We start from the raw sequence: 20,017 nt of genomic DNA on the forward strand, positions 1-20,017 counted from the left end.
CTGATGTAAAACTTTTAGTTTAATGGCCATAATACAAAAGGCTACTACTTTTTGGCAGAAACATTTGTCACATTTGGGGCCAATTTCCCAGACATGGATTAGGCCTAGTCTTAAAACTAAAGACTAAATTGCAATGCTGGTGGTGAATCACCATTGGATATTCTTTTTTGTCTAGGGTTATGCTTCATCTGTATCTAGAAAATTGTTCCTTGATGCAATGTTTATTGCTTTAATACTTTCTTTATTTTCTTGTTTCATGACTTATGCTGTTGTATAAAAGCAATAAAATCATTTTGTACTTAAGCAATAGAAGTATGTTATCCCTTGCATGTACCATTTTTAAGTATAAAGTGATTTTATTAAGATTCTTATATTTATAGGTTTCAATTACTTTGTAGGAAGTTGCAGACATCTAAGGAACATTAGATGTGTCTAGAATGATGAACAAAGCTGTGGGTGGCTCCATAATAACTGAGAAAACTGTAGAACAGCAAGAAGTTATACTAACATTAACATCCAAAATGCCTCATATTTGAAAAGTGGTGATCAAATCTGTAGATAACTAAGTGAGAAATTTAATCTAAATATATAATTACACTATATCACACACTATACACACATGCACACATTATCTAAGCCACATATCCTTCTGGGTCATGAGGGGTGCTGGAGCCTATCCCAGCAGTCATTAAGCGGAAGGCAGGAAACACCCTGGACAGGCTGCCAGTCCATCACAGGGCAGATACACTGTGTCAGCATTTCTGAACCCAGCTCATGGCATCCCACAGCATTGCGCAGTTTCTTTATTCTCTGCACCAACACACCTGCTCAAGCCTATAAAGGGGTCAAAAATCAGATGATGAGCTGGATCAGCTGTGCTGAATCAAATACTACGAGGCACAGGATTAACCAGGGCCAGGGCCCACTGGTAGGCCCAAAGCTTTTTTACACACCTCTATTACCTAAGAATAGCTCTGCCAGTTTGCACTGAAGTCACTGTAGTTACTGAATAATAAGTCTTAGTATGTAATAAGCCTGGGATTATAAGGGGTTAAGAAATGCTGCACTATATTATTTATGATTTACCAAAAAAAACTTGAAATATAAAATAAAACATCTGGCCTCCAGCTTAGGGTATTTCAATTTAAACAGTATAAATTTTAATTGCATAAAATACCAGCAATTTTTAAGATGATGAGTGATTACAAACTTTTGAATCGTATACTGTTAACATTTTTCAAAGGTACTACATCCTGAACCCCAGTGTAATCCCAAAAGGTTTTGTGGACAACAAAAAAGCCTCTGAGTTGATTTTGGGCTCAATTGGGCTGGACCATATGGAGTACAGGATCGGACACACCAAGGTACGATCACTGGACCACAGTGTCACATGTTTTAATACCTGAATGCAGAATGTTATCAAGTATGTCTTGAATGTACATTGTAGGTGTTCTTCCGTGCTGGAGTCCTGGCTAAGCTTGAGGACATGCGAGATGAGCGGCTGGCTAAGATCATGACCATGCTGCAGGCCCGTCTTCGGGGCACGCTCATGAGAATTGAGTTCAAGAAGATGCTTGAGAGAAGGTCAGTCAGCACTCATATAACTTTTCCTGTTCTGCTTTTTAGCCTTTTCCTTGTCTCTTTTTGCATTCATAAGAGACCTCTCTTATTTCAGAATTGCTCTCATTGCCATCCAGCGAAATGTGAGGAAGTTCCTTCAGCTCAGATTCTGGGGTTGGTGGAAACTCTACACAAAGGTGAGTCTAAATTATAAGGCTGAAGACTTTTGAAAGGTTTTTTTTTTTGCTCATTTCTTATCTTCTCATTTACCTTCAATCATATTTTTTCTTTCTTTCTAGGTTAAGCCTTTGCTCCACGTAGCTCGTCAGGAGGATGAGCTGAAAGCCAAGGAGGAAGAGTTACGAGTTGCGCTTGAAAAAACAGCGGAAATGACTGAGAAGATCAAAGAGCTTGACGAAAAACTAGTCACTCTCTCCAAAGAAAAGAGTGACTTGGCCTTAGCCTTAGCAGCTGTAAGTTTAAGGGTATAATCATAACATATAATCATAAAATACATGTGGAGAGAGAATTCAGCTGAAAATTATTTGATGGCACTTTTTTTCCACTCATAGGAACAAGACAGCATAGCAGATGCAGAGGAGCGCTGTAACCAGCTGATGAAGCAGAAGATGAACATGGAGGAGCAAATTCAGGATATGAAGGAGAGGCTGGAGGAAGAGGAGGGTGCAGCTATGGCATTGAGTGCTCAGAAGCGCAAGCTGGAAGGAGAGTTGATGGACCTGAAGAGAGACCTCGAAGGCTTGGAATCTACTCTGGCAAAGTCAGAGAAGGAAAAACAGGTGAAATGCAAGGCTGAATTTACCCAGTGGAGACACCACAAAGCAGAGAAGGCCTAACGACTTCTGTGAAATAAAAAAAATATATATTTTTAGTTTAATATAATAATCATGCTTGTTGTATCTAAATAAGTAATGTAGTACTACTCTTATTTCATTGTTAAGTTTTATTTGGAAATGCCCAATGGAAAATTGTTCAATTGAGATTTTATATTTCTTCATAGCATCTAGGTAGACACAGCCAAGCCAGGGAACTAAACTGAAGGTCTAACTTGTCATTTTAATCACTGAGATAATATAACTAGGAACTGACAGCAGAATCAACCAATCACATTTTGATTTCCAATGGGTGGGACTAACTTAGAGGGAAGCAATATCACTCTAGGCCTTTCAGAAGTCATAGATACACCACTGACATCAAATAGAGGTGGTAGCCTGATTAGTGCATTTCAGTTACACGTTAGAAATTGAGAACAGCAGCAGCAACTCAATAACAGGGCTCTTTACTGAAAGAGTAATTGAGAAAATGCTACAAGGTAAAACATGTAAATATGTTTCTTACAAGTTTAAAATAACGAAATTTTACAAGTTTTTACAAGTTTCGGATGTCCACATTCAATGTAGAACGGTCAATAAAAGTAAATGTGAATCGCCATTAGCTGAATACTAACATACTATTAGAATCCCACAGGGGGGCTAGCAGAAATTAGTATTATCATAGAGTAGGGGTGGGCATGTTGACAACATTTTAGCATTATCGGGATAAATTATGTTACAATATGTTTCCATGAGCATATTGTGGATATGGTCAATACTTAAAGAACACTGACTAACTACATGTTTCATTACAAAGTGAGCATAACTAGGCCTGCTTAATAGGATTTAGTGCAATGCAGTTTACAAAACATTGAATCAAAATCATTGCAGTTGTAGGTATTTTTCATATATGGCACTACATGGTTTATTTTGTCTGTTTGAACTTATTACATTTTGGAAAAAGTAAATATCGTGATGCATGTCATGTATCATGAAAGTATTCGTGATTGCCATATCGCCCACCCCTATCATACACTCTCAGAAAAAAAGGTATGAAACTGTCACTGGGGCAGTACCCCTTTTGTCACTGGGTTGGTACCCTCAAGGGTACATCTCAGTACCTTTAGTCTGGGAACATAATTGTACCATAATCCATTGAAATTATATTTTCTAAGTTGTATTGACTCCACACACCCCGTCTCGTCTCCAAGCTTTTTATTGTATTGTTCTGTTTTAAAACATTTGGTTATGAAAAGGTACAAATCCGTACTTTTCACAGTTGGACCTTAAAACCACTGTTGTACCTTTAAGGGTACATTTACATTGTTTGTACCCTAAGGAATGATAATGTACCTGCACAGTACCTTTATTTCTAACAGTGTAGAGGTCATAGAGATAATGTCTTTTACCTTGTTTTTTAATTATTTATGGCCCGGATTGGCTACCAGGATAGGCACCAGCTCCCCCTGCAACCCAGAAGTATAAGTGGCTTAGAAAATGTGTGTGTGTGTGTGTGTGTGGGTGTGTGTGTGTGTGTGCGTGTGGCCCAGATTGAAGGACTATTTCTAATAGTCAAGGTTTGCCACTGTATTAAACAAAATTTTTTTGGACTCTGACCAAATGGGCTGCAGGTCAAATATTTTTTTGGAAATCTGACAATTCCAGACTTGTGTAATACAGACATGATAGATTCACCCAGAAAAATAAAAGCAAACAAAAGCACAGTGATTTGAAAAGAAACATTTTAAAGATTCACTTGTGGCATTCCAGGGCCTGGACACCAAAGTGCGTTCTCTGACAGCAGAGCTTGGTCAGAGAGATGATACCATTGCCAAACTCCAAAAGGAAAAGAAGGCTCTGGAAGAACTGCAACAGGTTAGGCTCTGCCACACAGTTTATTTCTTCCCCCATATTCCACGATCATTGCCATATTGAGACATATCAATCCACTTTTCCATTCCCAGAGTACTCTGGATGATCTTCAAGCAGAGGAGGATAAAGTAAACCACCTCACAAAAACCAACAACAAACTCACCACACAAGTGCATGAGGTGAGTCTGAAAAAACAAGACATAAGGAAATTGTCTCAATGAGACACTATAACAAGAAGAATCATGTTTCTTTAGTTGGAAGACAACTGGGAACAGGAGAAGAAAATACGAGGAGAGGTAGAGAAAGCCAGACGCAAAACGGAGGCTGACTTGAAGATGACCATCGACAATCTCAACGAGATGGAGAGAGCTAAAATCGATCTGGAGGAAGTTGTCAAAAAGTACGCACAATAGTTTTCACACTCTAGCTAATCTTTACCATCATTAGCATATTTTAAACAATGCAATTTCATTTCAGGAGGGACATGGAAATTAACCATCTGAATGCAAAACTGGAGGATGAGCAATCTCTCAGCTCCACTCTGCACAGGAAGCTCAAAGAGCACCAGGTTTTTATTCTGATAATCTCTCACCCTTATTTCGGTCTTCTCTTTCTAGATGATTATGCCAAGAAAACAAATGACTGCTATTCCCTTGCAATTCCACTGACATATTTTCCTGTCACCCAGGCCCGCATTGAGGAGCTTGAGGAGGAACTGGAGGCGGAAAGGGCAATAAGAGCGAAGGTATATGACTCTGTTCATTTCACTCCAGTGCATTTCCACACGTTCTGTTTTCTAGTCATTAGTTTAACTGTGTCGTCTTTTCTAAGGTTGAAAAGCAGCGAGCAGATCTGTCCCGGGATCTAGAGGACCTCAGTGACAGACTGGAAGAGGCAGGAGGTGCCACTGTTGCGCAGGTAAGCACGTATAATTGAAATCTTGTCTATATACTGCAACTTGTCACATTTCGAATGTTGGACCAACTCACTGGAACAGATAACCTTGCCACTATGCTTAGTGGCATCACAGTTCTACACAGGGGTAGAGTCAAAATTTTTGATTGTAAAAATATATAAATAAATATATATAAACAAGTAAAAACTAAACGGCACCACATGCAGAGGACGGGAGCTGTGGGTGCTCAGGAATCTGTCTCTTTGTCCCTTCATGTCCAAAGTGCTATTTTTTGTTTTTGTTTTTTTTTTTTTGCAAAGCCTTGCCCTAGGCAAAGTTTCAAAGTTTATCAGAGTTGCAAGAAAGAACTGAGTAAATTCATCATTTATTTACATTCTTCATGTTAAAAAACTCTCTTTCACGCACCATTCTCAAGCTCTGCCTGAATTTCTTGGCCCTCTAATAACTGCTCCGCAACCTATCCAACCATTACCTCTGTAAAGTTTTCAGTTATTTAGATGACCAGCGTTTCTCCTGAATATGATTTGGATGTACAACTATACCTATGGTCATAAGACGTGCTGGGGGAACACCCAATATTTTGACACACTGAAGGATATTCTTTTCAAAACTGATCTGTTATGTCTTGTGGGCGCTGATAGGATTCATAGCAGTTAGATAGCATTAGGGTTGTTTGTAGACTGCTGGTCGTACTGGAGCACTCTCTAAATTATGGGGGGCACAGCCCAACCTCTTTGCTGGCAGAGGTGTCTACAATAGGAATGAAGGCTGCATCCAACTTTGCTAACCAGGAAAGTTGTCCAACCAGGTGCAATTAAAAGCTCTCTTTTTTGGGTGTGGAGACTGAATCAATCTTATTTGCTTTGGACATGAGTCTTGTCACTGTTCTATTTGTACTTTTGTGTTGAAGATTTCACACACATGCATTTGAAATAATTCATTTGAGACAAAACTACATGCTAATTGTGATTTTGTTCAGGCTAACTGGCAAATGAGAAGTTATTAACTGCACACTGTCCATTTATTTTGAAAATGAAACACAATATTACTGGCATATTAAATTCAATTACACAACATAACTTTCTAATTTAACTAATGTTTTTACTGTCACTGTCCCAAAAAAAGTATCTCTAATTTCTATGATTTTCAGTTTTCTGAGTAACTTGAGCTCAACAGATGCCCTTTACATGTAAAAATGTCATGATGAATGGGACAATAGAAATGCTCCAAAATTGGAATAAAATCTCTTCATTACCTTCCATTAAAAGCCCAGGCCGTGATGTAATATTTAGTGTAATATATATATATATATATATATATATATATATATTTTAGTATAATAAAATATATACCAATATATTTTGGTAATATTGGTTAGCCCTAACATTAAGCATTTGCATTACTTTAGCTGCTCAAAGGTTGACTTGCTGTTAAATGCAGATTGATAAACGACTGTATATCTATGTAGATAAATACTTGAGTTTGTCCACACTCTTGGAAAAATGGCTCTTTATAGTACCAAAAAGGATTCTCTGGCTTGTAACAAGAGTGGAACCTTTTTTGGTGCCATATAGAACCCTTTTTAAACCATCTACAGCATATTCTCCAGCAATCTGAAGAATCCTTTCATGATGCAAAGAACCCTTAAATCATGCCAAGGGTTCTTTGAGTGTTCATGTTTCTATATAGAACCATTTTCTTGACTAAAGAACGCTTAAAGAACCATCTTTTTTAAGAGTGCATGTTTGTCCTTTAAACATCACATGCCCTAATAAACTGGGTCTAGTAATGACCCCTGGATAGCATATTAGGTAATGTTAAGGCCTTGTATGTTGGTGATCGTGGTTCAAATACCTGTTTGGGTAGTAAAGCTAGTATTTTTGGCTGGCCTTTTCCTTGATTTCTTGATAAGTGTAGTTGCTACATTATAAAGTTTCATTTATGCCCTTTTTCCTCTTGAGCCCCAAAATGTCTGCCCAAGGGTCTGTCAAGTGGTCATACATATAAAATTTTCTATATATATGATTAAGATTAAGTGACCCTTATTAGTCCCACAGTGGGGAAATTTCACCTCCACAATCTAACCCATCTGTACAGAGAAACACCACATACGCACTAGTGAAGACACACACTTGGGGGCAGTGAGCACACTTGCCCGGAGCGGTGTGCAGCCTTATCCGCAGCGCCCGGGGAGCAGTTGGGGGTTAGGTGCCTTGCTCAAGGGTACCTCAGTCATGTACTGTCGACTCAGGGGATCGAACCGGCGATCAAAAGGCAGGTTCCCTAACCTCCAGCCCACGACTGCCCCCTATGTTTCACATATGTTTCCACATGTGTAGATTGAGCAGAATAAGAAACGTGAAGCTGATCTCCTGAAGCTCCGCAGAGAGCTGGAGGAGGCGGCTCTGCAGTCCGAGGCCACCGCCTCTGCCCTGAGGAAGAAGCATTCAGACGCCATGGCTGAGCTGGCTGAGCAAGTAGAGAATCTACAGAGAGTCCGCATCAAGCTGGAGAAAGACAAGCAGGTCATGAAGGCGGAGATTGATGATCTGAATGCCACTGTGGAGTCAGTGCAGAAATCCAAGGTGAGAGATAATCACCAGCAATACATCACCCATGCAGTGATTTCTCAATACGTACCCCAGCAATGATTATCTTTTATTATGACATAGTATTAGTTGTTTACTGTAGCTCAAGATCAATGCACCATAGTTTGACTGACTCCTCTGAACACACAGCTAAACGCTGAGGTCCATGTCCGTAAGCTGGAGGACAGCCTAGCAGAGGCTAATTCCAGACTGGCAGAGATGGAGAAGTCCCAGACTGAGCTCAATGCCTTCAAAATCCGTCTGTCAGGTAGAGACAGCACATCCCTGCCCGGAGCTAAGATTACTAGCATTACTCATGCTATGAATAAATCATATGAATAAAATGTCTCTATGATCTTCTCTCAGCCGAGAACAGTGATCTTAGCCGTGAACTCGGGGAGGCACAAAGTAAGCTCAACCAGATCACACGGATCAAGGCTTCACTGACCACTCAAAATGATGAGCTGAAAAGACAGGTGGATGAAGAGTCAAAGGTGAATGTTATTGAAAGATAGAACAATAAACTCTGAACATGCAGAAGATCAGAACATAGCGGACATAATACGATACTTCTGTGCTTTAGTAAAAGTAGAAATACACTTGGTAATTTATTTCTTGCATAACAGTGTAAGTATTCTATCTACATTTCTACTGGAGTCAAAAGTACAAAGGTATTGATCAGGTTCTATTAAACAGGAATACTGTATTGCTCAAATGTATCTGACGGGTTGGAGTCTTAATGGTGTTTCTCCTAAAATTCCTTGGGAAATGGAGAAATGGTGGAGTTCCTTTCTATAGTTCAGTTGCAGATAAAGATGGATGTTATTTTCTTGGCAAATCTAAGCATGTGTGACTTTACTGAGATCTACTAAAACTCCAGAGGAGACGTGAGATTACTCTTTTTCTCAGGAGAAATATCTGGGCAGCAGGAGACTTAAGCAAAAGTCTCATTGTTGACTAGGGGAAACTACAGAAATATGAAGGTGATTTTTCTTTCCTATGGTTGCATGACGGGAGACACAAAGACCTTTTTTCACATCTACAGTCACAAGCGTCTCTATAATAGAACTTGTTAATCAATGTTACCTGTCTCTATAATAGAACTTGTTAATCAATGTTACCTGTCTCTATAATAGAACTTGTTAATTAATATTATATAATACAAACAACATCTCTATATACCTTTATTGCATTGTGTTGCCATATGGCAACAATAAGTTTTTGCCTATTATTGTCCTTAACATCATAAAATTCTTTTGGGAAACTGAAGTCTTTATGTGTAAAATGATATACTTTTATCTGATCATAAGCCTTCTTGTTGCAGTCTGTTGCAGTTGACGTGCTGTAGGTTTTACCTAAAATGATAAAATATAATTGTTACCACATGGCAACAGCATGCAATAATGGAACTGCTATCTGCGCTGCATACAATTAGAATAATTGAATTGGACACACTGGACACTTTCTAATAGTTTTTCTAACTATTTTATATTCCAAGTTGATTATTTTATCAATACCATAATTTTCATATCTTTCTGTATTCTAAACAAATACTTCTGCTAGATGGACGTTATGTCCATGTTTTTTTTGTTTTCAAGCCAGGATAACAAAAGTGGCCAATGTCCAATGACAGTGGACTGGTTTCCTCACATTGTATGAATTGCAGCTTGCAATTTCATTATCACGTACTGTTGCCATATGGCAACAAAATGCAAAGTATCACTCCAAAAATATTTTTTCCAAAACTTTTTCAGATTTCTATTAATTGTGCCATTTTGAATCAGAAAAATCATTTTTATATGTATTTCATATTCATGCAGTAAATGGTTAAGTACATCCACAAGCAAGCACTTTTGTACTTTTACTCAATTATGAAAACCGATACAATACATTTTCTTTTATTCAAGTAATATTTAACAAAGATTATTTTTACTTTAACTCAAGTACAGAAGCACTTGGTGTGTTGAAAATGAACCTAGCTTTATCCCAATTCAGGCTCGAAGTGCAGCTGTCATTGGGCTGGCTAATGCTCAGCATGACCTGGACCTGATGAAGGAGCAGCTGGATGAAGAGCAGGAAGGCAAGACGGAAATGCAGCGGCTCATCTCTAAGCTGAACTCTGAGGTGACTACCTGGAGGACCAAGTATGAGACTGATGCCATCCACAAAACCGAGGAGCTGGAGGAGACCAAGTAAGCAGATGAATGCTTTATGCATGATTTAGATAACATAAAACCCAAGCACTGTTCACAGGTATTTCTCCATAGGAGAATTACTATGCAAATAAAAAACTGATATTAAAAAGAGAGCCTTTCTCCTACAGGCGTAAGCTGACCCTCCGGCTCCAGGAGGCAGAAGAAGCTACAGAAGCAGCCCAGGCTCGTGCAGCCAGCCTTGAGAAGGTCAAGCAAAGACTTCAGGGAGAAGTGGAGGATCTGACTATTGACCTGGAGAAGGTTAAGACTACTTACTCATAGAACATTCTATTCCATAATCAAGTAAATGGTTTCCCACAACAATTTATACATTTCTGATAGCTCTCTTCCAAGTTAGCTGAGAGTGGGGGCTTTTTCTCTTCATTGTAGTCCAGTGCTGCTGCTGCTGCCCTTGACAAGAAGCAGCGCACCTTCGACAAGATGATTGCGGAGTGGAGCCAGAAGTGCGAGGAGCTGCAGCTTGAGCTGGAGAATTCCCAAAAGGAATGCCGCTCCTACATGACGGAGGTGTACAAACTCAAGACGGCCTATGAGGAATCACTTGATCACCTGGAAACTGTTAAGAAAGATAACAAAACCCTTTCTGGTAAGATGACATGCTAATAAGACATGATCATGAATTACCCCAGCTAACCCTTGTTAATAACTTTTATGAAAATGATATTTTCTGTGAAGACTACTTAATAAAAACACTTCACAGAAGGAATGGGAGGATGTGCAGTTAGCACCTTAGTAACTTGTCATGCTAATACGGTAATCATTATGCTAATGTTTATTGATCATACTAATTGCAACTTTCATTTATTGTTATCCACAAGTCTTATGCGAAAGTTTGGACGCCCCTGGTCAAATAACATAAGTAAGTTTGAACAAACTGAATGCTTTGACCTCTAGATGAGATCCGAGACCTCATGGAGCAGCTGGGTGAGGGTGGAAAGAGTGTTCACGAGCTCCAGAAAGCTAAGAAGAAGCTGGAAGTTGAGAGGGATGAGCTGCAAATAGCCCTGGAGGAGGCAGAAGCCTCTCTGGAGGTATAACGAAGGATCTGTATACACTGAACCACTGTATATGTATTTTGTTGTCTTAGTATTGAGATGAGTAATTCTGATTTTAAGCACTCTAGCCTGGTGTGTGTATGTACAACTGCTCTCTTCTATCTTTTTATGAAGGTTGAGGAAGGTAAGGTGGTCCGAGTCCAGCTGGAGCTGGCTCAGGTCAAAGCAGATATTGATCGCAGAATTCATGAGAAAGAGGAAGAGTTTGAAATCACAAGGTTAGAATCCTCGCACCAAGTTACGTTATTGATTAAAATGACACTTAAAATACTCTGGAAAAAATAAGAAAGATGGAACCGCTTTATCTCATACTCACCTCTTAACTGTCATGGTTTTTTCCAGGAAAAACCATCAGCGTGCCATAGAGTCACTGCAGGCTAGCCTGGAGGCAGAGGCCAAAGGCCGTGCCGAGGCTTTGAGACTGAAGAAGAAAATGGAGGCTGACCTGAACGAGATGGAGATCCAGCTGGACCATGCTAACAAGAACAACAGTGAGCTGGTCAAAGCCCTCAAGAGGCTGCAACAGCAAATCAAAGTAAGTCTTGCACTTAATGATAAACTCTTGATAAGGTCCATTGTTTCCCACAGGCCTGAAATAAGCATTGGGGAGGCATGAGGGTAGCATTGTAATATATATATATCTTTTTACTTGTGCTGCACTATGTAAGATTTTTTGTTAATACACCATTATGTGAGTGATGGTATTTTTTGCTCTTGGGATCCCCCTACAGTTGGGGAGAGTATTTCACTTTTACACCACTGTCATAAATCCAAATTGTGCTGTGAGTCCCCATCATGTACACGTGCATTTGTCAGCGAGCTGAAGCATACAGAATCCTGCTTCGCTTCACATACATGTGCGTCACAGAGGCATATGGATGCTACAGATTACACTTGTGATTTCTATGTTTCTATGTGTAAATAACTGAAATCGCGATTCTGAATCTGCAGCGTTCATGTGCCTATATGACGTGCGTGCATGTGAAGGGAAGTCAGATTCTGCTGGAGAGTCAGAATTCGGCACAACACTGGCAAACACAACATCAGAAGAGAGTTCTTAACTTGAATTAAAAGGTAGTGTAATGTTACAGGATGCTAATATAAGAGGTTGCAAACTTTAGAGGCTTATTTGGCATCAGATTGATAAAGACTGACCAAACACAAAGATAGGAGTACAGAGCTTTTAAGACGGTTCTTTCAAGTGTCTCAGTTCTTGAGACATGCAGCAGTCATGCTCGGGGAATTGTGAGAGCAGCAGTGGACTGAAGCAGGTGATGAGAGGGAAAAAAGAGAGAATTTTGGAACTTTTTTTTGGTAAATTTTCAAAAAGCATTAACAGTGAATTACATGAAAAAAAAAATAGTAACAGTGAGGGATAGTGTGGGTTAAGTAAACGTGACCACAGCGGAGTTTCCCCATGTCCCTTATCAAGAAAACTAATTCTAAATGTATAGTGAACATGTTACCTTTATGTATTGTGAAAGAATACATTACTGAATACATCGAGAACAGTGTATTCGGTATTCAGCCAACTACCCAACTCTGGGTATTATAGCATGTAGTATAGCGATGATGAACAAATTACAGCTCCATTTAAAGCATTTGAATCTGAGCAGATGTTCTCGTCTTCTCTCTGCCTGGCAGGATATGCAGATGCAGATGGATGAAGATGCACGACTGCATGAGGAGCTGAGAGAGCAGTACAGCCTGCAGGAACGACGACTCTGCCTGCTGCAGACAGAGATGGAGGAGGTGCGCAGTGCTCTGGAAGCCTCAGAGCGCTCCAGGAAACTCATCGAGCAGGAGCTGGTGGACGTTACTGAGCGCCATAATGAGCTCAATGTGCAGGTAAACGCCACGTGCTGCAACAGAGCACTGTTCACTGCTGAAAAAATATATGATAATAAAAATAATGCAAAAATGAATGTTGTACATGGTGTGTGCTATAATAAATATTTAACTAATAATAATAAATAACAGTGATAAGTACTATATAGTATAGTACAACATACTTTATAGCACTGTTATTATTATTATTATTATTGTTGTTGTTGTTGTTGTTGTTGTTATTAGTGCTAAAACAACAAGTACAAGAAACAAACAACAACAACAATAATATAGCTTTAGTTTTTACACGTTTTTACAAGCTGCAAACCCTTTAAGGGGGACATATTATGCTTTTCCAGTTTCTTTTCTTTAGTGTGTTATATAGATTTTTGTGCATGTAAATGGTCTACAAAGTTACAAAGCTCAAAGTACGTGCCAGAGGGAGTAACTCTCTCCCACAGAATCCAGTTTTCTCAGCTGCCTGAAAGGCCTTGCTGGAATTCCAGCCTTTTTCCTTTATTACAAGATGATGCAATCTTATAACACAATCCTTATTGCCCGCCTACCTGCAAGCTTGGCACACCAACTACTGGAGGCCGCAAAGAGTGTGTTTAGTTTTGTAGCCGTATTGAGAAGACGCTGACCTGTCTTTCAGGATCAGACACAGGCTCAAACTCAAACCGACACCATTGGAAAAGTAGCCACACCAGTGTTTACAGTTGCTCAGGAGAGAAAGGTCTGTCTGCAGACTGCAAGATGGGTGGAACATGTAGGGGTGGAACCATTCTGGCGGTGGGCAAACTGACCAGTCAGAGCACACTGGGCTTATTGGGGAGGGCTAATAGAGATGTACAGTATAAGAAAAGTACTGTGTTTTTGGAACATTGAAGCATGTGAATCAATTCTAGTAGACCCCAGTAGTAGGTCTCCTTTAAACGTCATCAGATTCATCTGGATTACAAATGACACTTTAATATTTTGTGCTGTGTCATATTTTTAAAAGATCAACCCTCAAAATGAATTAACTTAGAGTGACACTGGTTTTATGTAAGAAAATATTCTATGACAAAAAAAAAAAGACTAACTGAAAAATGCTGTTCGCATAAATATTTAACCGCTGTCCTGTGGAAGCTCCAAGTTTACACAGATGAGGATTTTTTATTGTCCTAATGAGGACACAGTCAGCTTAAAGTTGGCCTCTACCTGTGAATCATTACAAAAGTTCATCTTTTCTTGCTAAAAGACCCCCTTAATTTAAGTACTGCTGATTAGACTGTGAATCTAAATGATAGTTGTGAAAATGAAGAATAAAAAACATTATAAGGAAGTTATAGACATGCAAAATAATATCCAAATGTTCATATATCAGTCTGTTGGATAAACTGTAAGGAAATGGAAGCAGCATCACCCAGGCACTGCCTAGACAAGGCTGTCCCTAAAACTTAGTATCACAGCAAGAAGGCGACTTGTGAGGGAAGCCACAGAGAGGCCATCAATCACTTTGATGATATTACAGAGTTCAGTGGCTGAGACTGAAGTGAAGGTGCACCAGTCAATGATATAAAGAGCTGTGCACACCACTGGCCTGTATGGGGTGGTGACTGAATCACAATCAATCTAGAGTTTAGAGAAAGCATCAGACTAACCCAGCTAATATGTGGGATAATGTTTTATGGTCAAATGAGACACAAAATGGAGGTTTTTGGTGAAAACTTCAAATTGCTAAGTGTGGTGCAAACCTTAGACTGCCCATTCCTCAACAAACACCATCCCAGCAGTAAAATATGATGATGGCAGCATCATGTTGTGGGGATGCTTTTCCTCAGTGGACACTGGGCGTCTTGTTAACATTGAAGTACAGATGGATGACGCAAAATACAGGGAGATACCGCAAAGCAAGACAAGACTGCTTTAGTCTGTTCAAAATCTAAAGGTTGGAAGAAACTTCAAACAATGGGCCTTACTCACCAATATCTTCTAAGTTTTTACCTAAATTTGTTCTTGAGAAAGGTCCTAAGAAAAAGTCAGATGATCATGAGGTGTTCTTAAAGTGCAGAATTGTGCACACCTTTGTGCTGTTGAGTGTGTTTAGATTCTGTTGTTACCTAAGAACAAATCCCAAATAAGAAAATACTGGTGAATGTCAGAATCTTCATGAAAACTATGTAAGAGTGTTTTAAGAAGAAATTTCTTCTGAAGAACAATTGGTGAATAAGGCCCAATGATCCCAAGTACCCAAGTAAAGCTACAGCAACACAGGAGTGGCTCAACAAGAAAAGGTAAATGTTCAGATGTGTAAATGTCAAATTTCACATCTCAATCCAGTCAAAAATCTGGGCTATATTTGAAAATTGCGATCTAAAAGCATCATCCCACCAACCTGAAAGACCAAATCTGCCATCAAGAAAATCACTACCAAACACTGTGTAAAACTGGTAGAAAGCTGTTATTGCAGCAAAAGTTGGTTATAATAACAACTCCAGGGGTCGGCAACCCAAATGTTAAGAAGAGCCATGTTGTCCTTTCAGCAAAAAATCAAACCACCTTGGTAGCCACAACATTTTATGTTCATTGTACCATCTTGGCTGTAAATATGTCTCAGTATGTGCTGATGTGCTGGTATAGGCAAAAAAAAATAATAGAAATGAAAACGCAGACATACTTTGCTCTGCTTTAAGCTTTAGCTGAGCTATAGCTGCATTTCTCGCATCTCGGGCAGGAAACTTTGCTGTGGAATAGTTGGAAAAGTGGAAGAGTTTTTGTAAAATGTCTCTCAAAGTTTTTTTTTTTGTACGAGGCTGAAGTCAGCTTCTTATTCACCAGCTTCTTGTTTGAATTTTCCTGCTCCACCTTAAATAGTGCCTGAGGCGCCAGAATGTAACTGCTGCACATTTAAGGTGGAACAGGAAAATTCGAACAAGAAGCTGGTGAACGAGAGTCTGACTTCAGCTTTGCGACTTTTGTGTTTGACAGTTTCTCATTGCAGATTAAATGAATCAGGAAAGCTGCTGGAATGATTATAAACGCAAATAAATCAGTTGAATCTTTCTCTTTGCCTTTTCATTAGCTACTAGCTAGCTAGGCCAAAAGTTGGTGAATAAGCAGATAAAGGCTACAGTAACTCCAGCGTTTAAGACCATTTATTCCTAAAACTGTGGCAACAGGGCAGTAGAAGAGTTGCAGTCTAAAGGTGCTGAACGCTTATGCAAGCAGCATTTTTCAGTTTGTAATTTTTTCTTTTAAAATTCTGCTGACAAATAATGAATACTGACTTTGAAAATTCACTTTGGAAGCTCATTTCTTTGCGAAAAATATTTTGGCTGGAATAATCTCTGTATGTTTCATTTGTAATCCAGCATGAATGTGGTGACTTATAATGGGTTGAGTAATTTTGTAAAGCACTGTGTATTAGTATATTCATCACGCATGTTCTCTCCCACAGAACCAAAGTCTAATTGTTACCAAGCGTAAAATGGAAGCAGACCTGACACGCCTCTCCAACGAGAATGAAGAGCTGATTAGTGAATTCCGTGCAGCTGATGAAAGAGCCAAGAAGGCCATCACAGATGTTAGTATTGGACTCATCCCTGAGAACATCTCCACAGTCATTCAAATACCTGTGAACCAGATAAAAAAGACTCTAGTGGGTTTTTCATCTCTTTCCCAGGCAACTCGTATGGCAGAAGAACTCCGGCAGGAGCAAGACCACTGCATCCATCTAGAGAAGATAAAGAAAAACAATGAGCTGACGATCAAAGAACTGCAGCTGAAAGTGGAGGAGGCAGAAGAGCTCGCATTAAAAGCTGGCAAACGTACCATCCAAAAACTGGAAGTCAGGGTGAGCCCCAAACACCTCTCTCTCTCTCTCTCTCTCTCTTGGATTCTCTCTCTCTCTCTCTTCTGATCACTTTATTTCATGCACACACTCACACAGGGAAGTGAGAAGTGAGGGTGCTTAGGGTGTTACAGCACCCCCTACTTTCAGGACTGTTTAAAGACCCTGCACAACAGTTTCTGTCCTGAAAGAGAACACAAATAGGAAAAACACAAACTAGGAGTGGAGTTCAAATATACAGATATCCAAATTCATCTTAGAAATTGAAGCCTTAAATGTGTACTAAATAAGTGTTACACAAGAACGTGTTTTTGTTTAACCAGCTTAGCAGAGCTTGGGTAAACATGCTAACAGGCCCATGCAATAATATATACAGTTAGGCTTTAACTTTAAGCATTTATTAAAGAATTTAGTGGTGTTTATCAGATAAATAAAAGTAATTTACTCCGTTAATTTTTCAGTGAAAGCACACAACTGCCACATGTCAATGGGTATATGCCAAAAATGAAAGGTTAATGAATTTCCTGGAATATCCCATGCTTTATTTTTTGTTATTAGCTACAGGTTGTTCTAGGCTGTGGATGAAGATGACCACAGGTAAATAAAAATACAGAAAAAAATTCACTACAGACCCACACAGAAATTTGAGCCATTTGAGCACTAATTAACCACACCATGACGAACATTGGCTTTTAAACTTCGCATTGGTAACAATTGGATTGGACCTTTTCTTCTTTGCCTGGAGAACATAATGTCCATTATTTTCAAAAACAGTTTGAATGGTGGACTCGTCAGACCACGACACACCTAGTGTCAGTGCATCTCAGATTAGCTTTAGCCCAGAGACGTTTGTGGTGTTTCTGGATGTTGTTGATATATGGCTTCCACTTCGCATAGTAGAGTCTTAACTTGCATTTGTAGATGCAGCGACAAACTGTGTTTACTGACAAGGGTTTTCCAAAGTATTTCCAAACCCATGTGGTTATATTCATTACTGTAGCATGTTGTTTTTTAATGCATTCCTGTCTGAGGGATCGAAGGTCATGGACATTCAATTTCAGCCTTACCGTTTATGCACAGAGATTTGTCTGGATTCTCTGAATCATTTAATAATGTTATGGACCATAGATGGCGAAATGCCTAAACTCCTTTCAATTATGCATTGAGAAACGTTAACACTGATAGTCCTTAAACTTGCACACTGTTTGCACAATTTTTCACAAACTGGCAAATGCTCCTTTAATACCCAATCATGATAGCTTCACCTGTGGAAAGTTCCAAAACAGGTATTTTGATCATTTTACAAACATCCCAGTCTTACATCAGGATAGATTTTAAAGTTCTGCTACTAGTTTTTAAGACTCTAAATGACCTAGCGCCTGCTTACATCACAGAGTGTCTATCTGTTTATGTTCCAGCACATGATCTTAGATCTGCAGATACGGACCTTCTGCAAATACCTTCTGTAAAATACAGAAAACATGAAGAGGCCTCATTCAAATATTATGCTTCTAAACTGTGGAACTCAATTCCACCTGTTATTAGACAGTCAAGCTCAGTGCTCACTTTTAAGAAGCATCTAAAACATATCTCTTTAACTTAGCATTTAATTAAAACTCTATGTCTCATGGTATTAATCTTTTAATTTGATCTGTCATTTTCTTATATAATTCTAAATTAATACCTATAATTTCTTGTATTAAGCTTTATCACCTGTCTGTTGAGCACTTTGAGCTGCCGCTGGCATGAAAAGTGCTATATAAATAAAATAATATATAATTGTTATTGTTATTATTATTATTATTGTTATTATTATTATTATTATTATTACATTGCCCTGTCCCAGCTTTTTTGGAATGTGCTGCAGGCATCAACTTACTAGTGGAATTAGCATATATTTAGAAAAATTAACAAACATAAAAAGTTAAGTTAAAACAAGGTGAAATATTACATATCTCTTCTTTTTGCTGTTTTCTGTTAAGTACCTGTAAAATACAGTTTTTGTTTTTATTTGCATTTTACCTGCTGTCCTAAGTTTTTTGAAATTTGGTTTACACTCATGTATGTGACGTAGATGCTGCTTAAAATTTCAGCACCCCCAACTTAAAACACCTTCCCGTGTCACTGCACTCATACATAACACATGAAGTGATGTGCTCTTCACTGTGAGCAGGTTAGAGAGTTGGAGAGTGAGCTTGATGGAGAGCAGAAGCGGCACGTGGAGACGGTGAAGACGCTGCGTAAAAACGAGCGCCGCCTTAAGGAGCTGGTCTTCCAAACAGAAGAAGACCACAAAACCAACCAGCGCATGCAGGAGCTTGTAGAGAAACTGCAGAACAAACTGAAGTCTTACAAAAGGCAGATAGAGGAGGCTGTGAGTACATTCCTTTTTTGCCTTCACTGCACATGTATTACATGTTGGTAATAAAGACAGCTTGCCTAAATGCCTTCCTGGCCTAAGATGTTTGTAACGTTGTTGCAGGAGGAGCAAGCAAATGCAAGTCTATCCAAATACAGAAAGACTGTGCATGAGCTTGACGATGCCGAGGAGAGAGCAGGCATGGCAGAGATGGCGCTGAACAAACTCCGCACTAGGAACCGAGCTTCTGTGAGCAAAGGCTTCACTAATGTAGAGATTGTGCAGGTCACTAAAACATCCAAGAGTTCCTCTGAGGAGTAAGAGGTCCGACCCATGCAGGAGGTTAGCATCAATGCTAATTCAGTTTATTTTTATTTTTTCCCCAAATTGATATCAGGACTCAGTTTCCCAAAAGCATCTTGGTGTTCAAATGATCATAAGTGTTAGTGAGAGAGTTTTCAGTGTGATACTCGCTCTACCATTTAAGAATCATCTTTGTGCTAAGATGTTTTCGGGAAAAACCCAGCCTAGTCTGTTTAGAGTAGAATGTCTTGGGGTGCAGGAATTTGACATTCATTCCATGTTTTTTTTTCCTAGAGTGACAGACAAACCAGCACTCATTCCCCACCTGAAGACTTTCTCTACAGCAGATGGGATTATTGAGGAACACGAAAGTCTTAAAACTACACTGTAAAAGTCTTAAGTAATCTAAATGTTCTTCTGTGTGTCTGACGTGTTTTTAATGTTAGATGAAGTCTAATGTGTTAGTCTAATGTAATGAGTGTAATTGATCTAGCTTGTCTAAATCTCTTTAGAAATGGCCTTCAGTAATGGGGAATGACTGGGGGAAGCTGCACTCTCATATCAACGATGGAGAGTACACCTGTGTTTGTCACTCTCCTGTCATGAGCTCATGTCTGAGTTTGTTTGCAGTCTTAATAAACTTTAAGCAAGTA

The 20,017-nt window shown here is 39.2% G+C and overlaps 1 protein-coding gene across 1 annotated transcript in view; it reads left to right on the forward strand.

Moving 5' to 3' along the window:
- Window positions 1–20,017, forward strand: part of LOC118805717 (myosin-16-like) — a 28,991-nt gene extending 8,974 nt beyond the window's left edge. The window contains 26 exon segments of the mRNA XM_036566726.1: window positions 1,244–1,364; window positions 1,448–1,584; window positions 1,676–1,757; window positions 1,860–2,033; window positions 2,133–2,360; window positions 4,164–4,268; window positions 4,358–4,444; window positions 4,520–4,665; window positions 4,743–4,833; window positions 4,954–5,010; window positions 5,097–5,183; window positions 7,521–7,766; window positions 7,920–8,037; window positions 8,136–8,263; window positions 9,765–9,961; window positions 10,093–10,225; window positions 10,355–10,571; window positions 10,880–11,016; window positions 11,155–11,258; window positions 11,383–11,575; window positions 12,685–12,888; window positions 16,310–16,435; window positions 16,535–16,705; window positions 18,876–19,076; window positions 19,185–19,403; window positions 19,659–20,017. Of these exon segments, the coding sequence (XP_036422619.1) occupies window positions 1,244–1,364; window positions 1,448–1,584; window positions 1,676–1,757; window positions 1,860–2,033; window positions 2,133–2,360; window positions 4,164–4,268; window positions 4,358–4,444; window positions 4,520–4,665; window positions 4,743–4,833; window positions 4,954–5,010; window positions 5,097–5,183; window positions 7,521–7,766; window positions 7,920–8,037; window positions 8,136–8,263; window positions 9,765–9,961; window positions 10,093–10,225; window positions 10,355–10,571; window positions 10,880–11,016; window positions 11,155–11,258; window positions 11,383–11,575; window positions 12,685–12,888; window positions 16,310–16,435; window positions 16,535–16,705; window positions 18,876–19,076; window positions 19,185–19,382 (3,688 nt within the window). The 3' untranslated portion in view covers window positions 19,383–19,403; window positions 19,659–20,017.

Source organism: Colossoma macropomum, unplaced genomic scaffold (genome assembly GCF_904425465.1).
Source record: "Colossoma macropomum unplaced genomic scaffold, Colossoma_macropomum, whole genome shotgun sequence".
NCBI classification, from domain to species: Eukaryota; Metazoa; Chordata; class Actinopteri; order Characiformes; family Serrasalmidae; genus Colossoma; species Colossoma macropomum.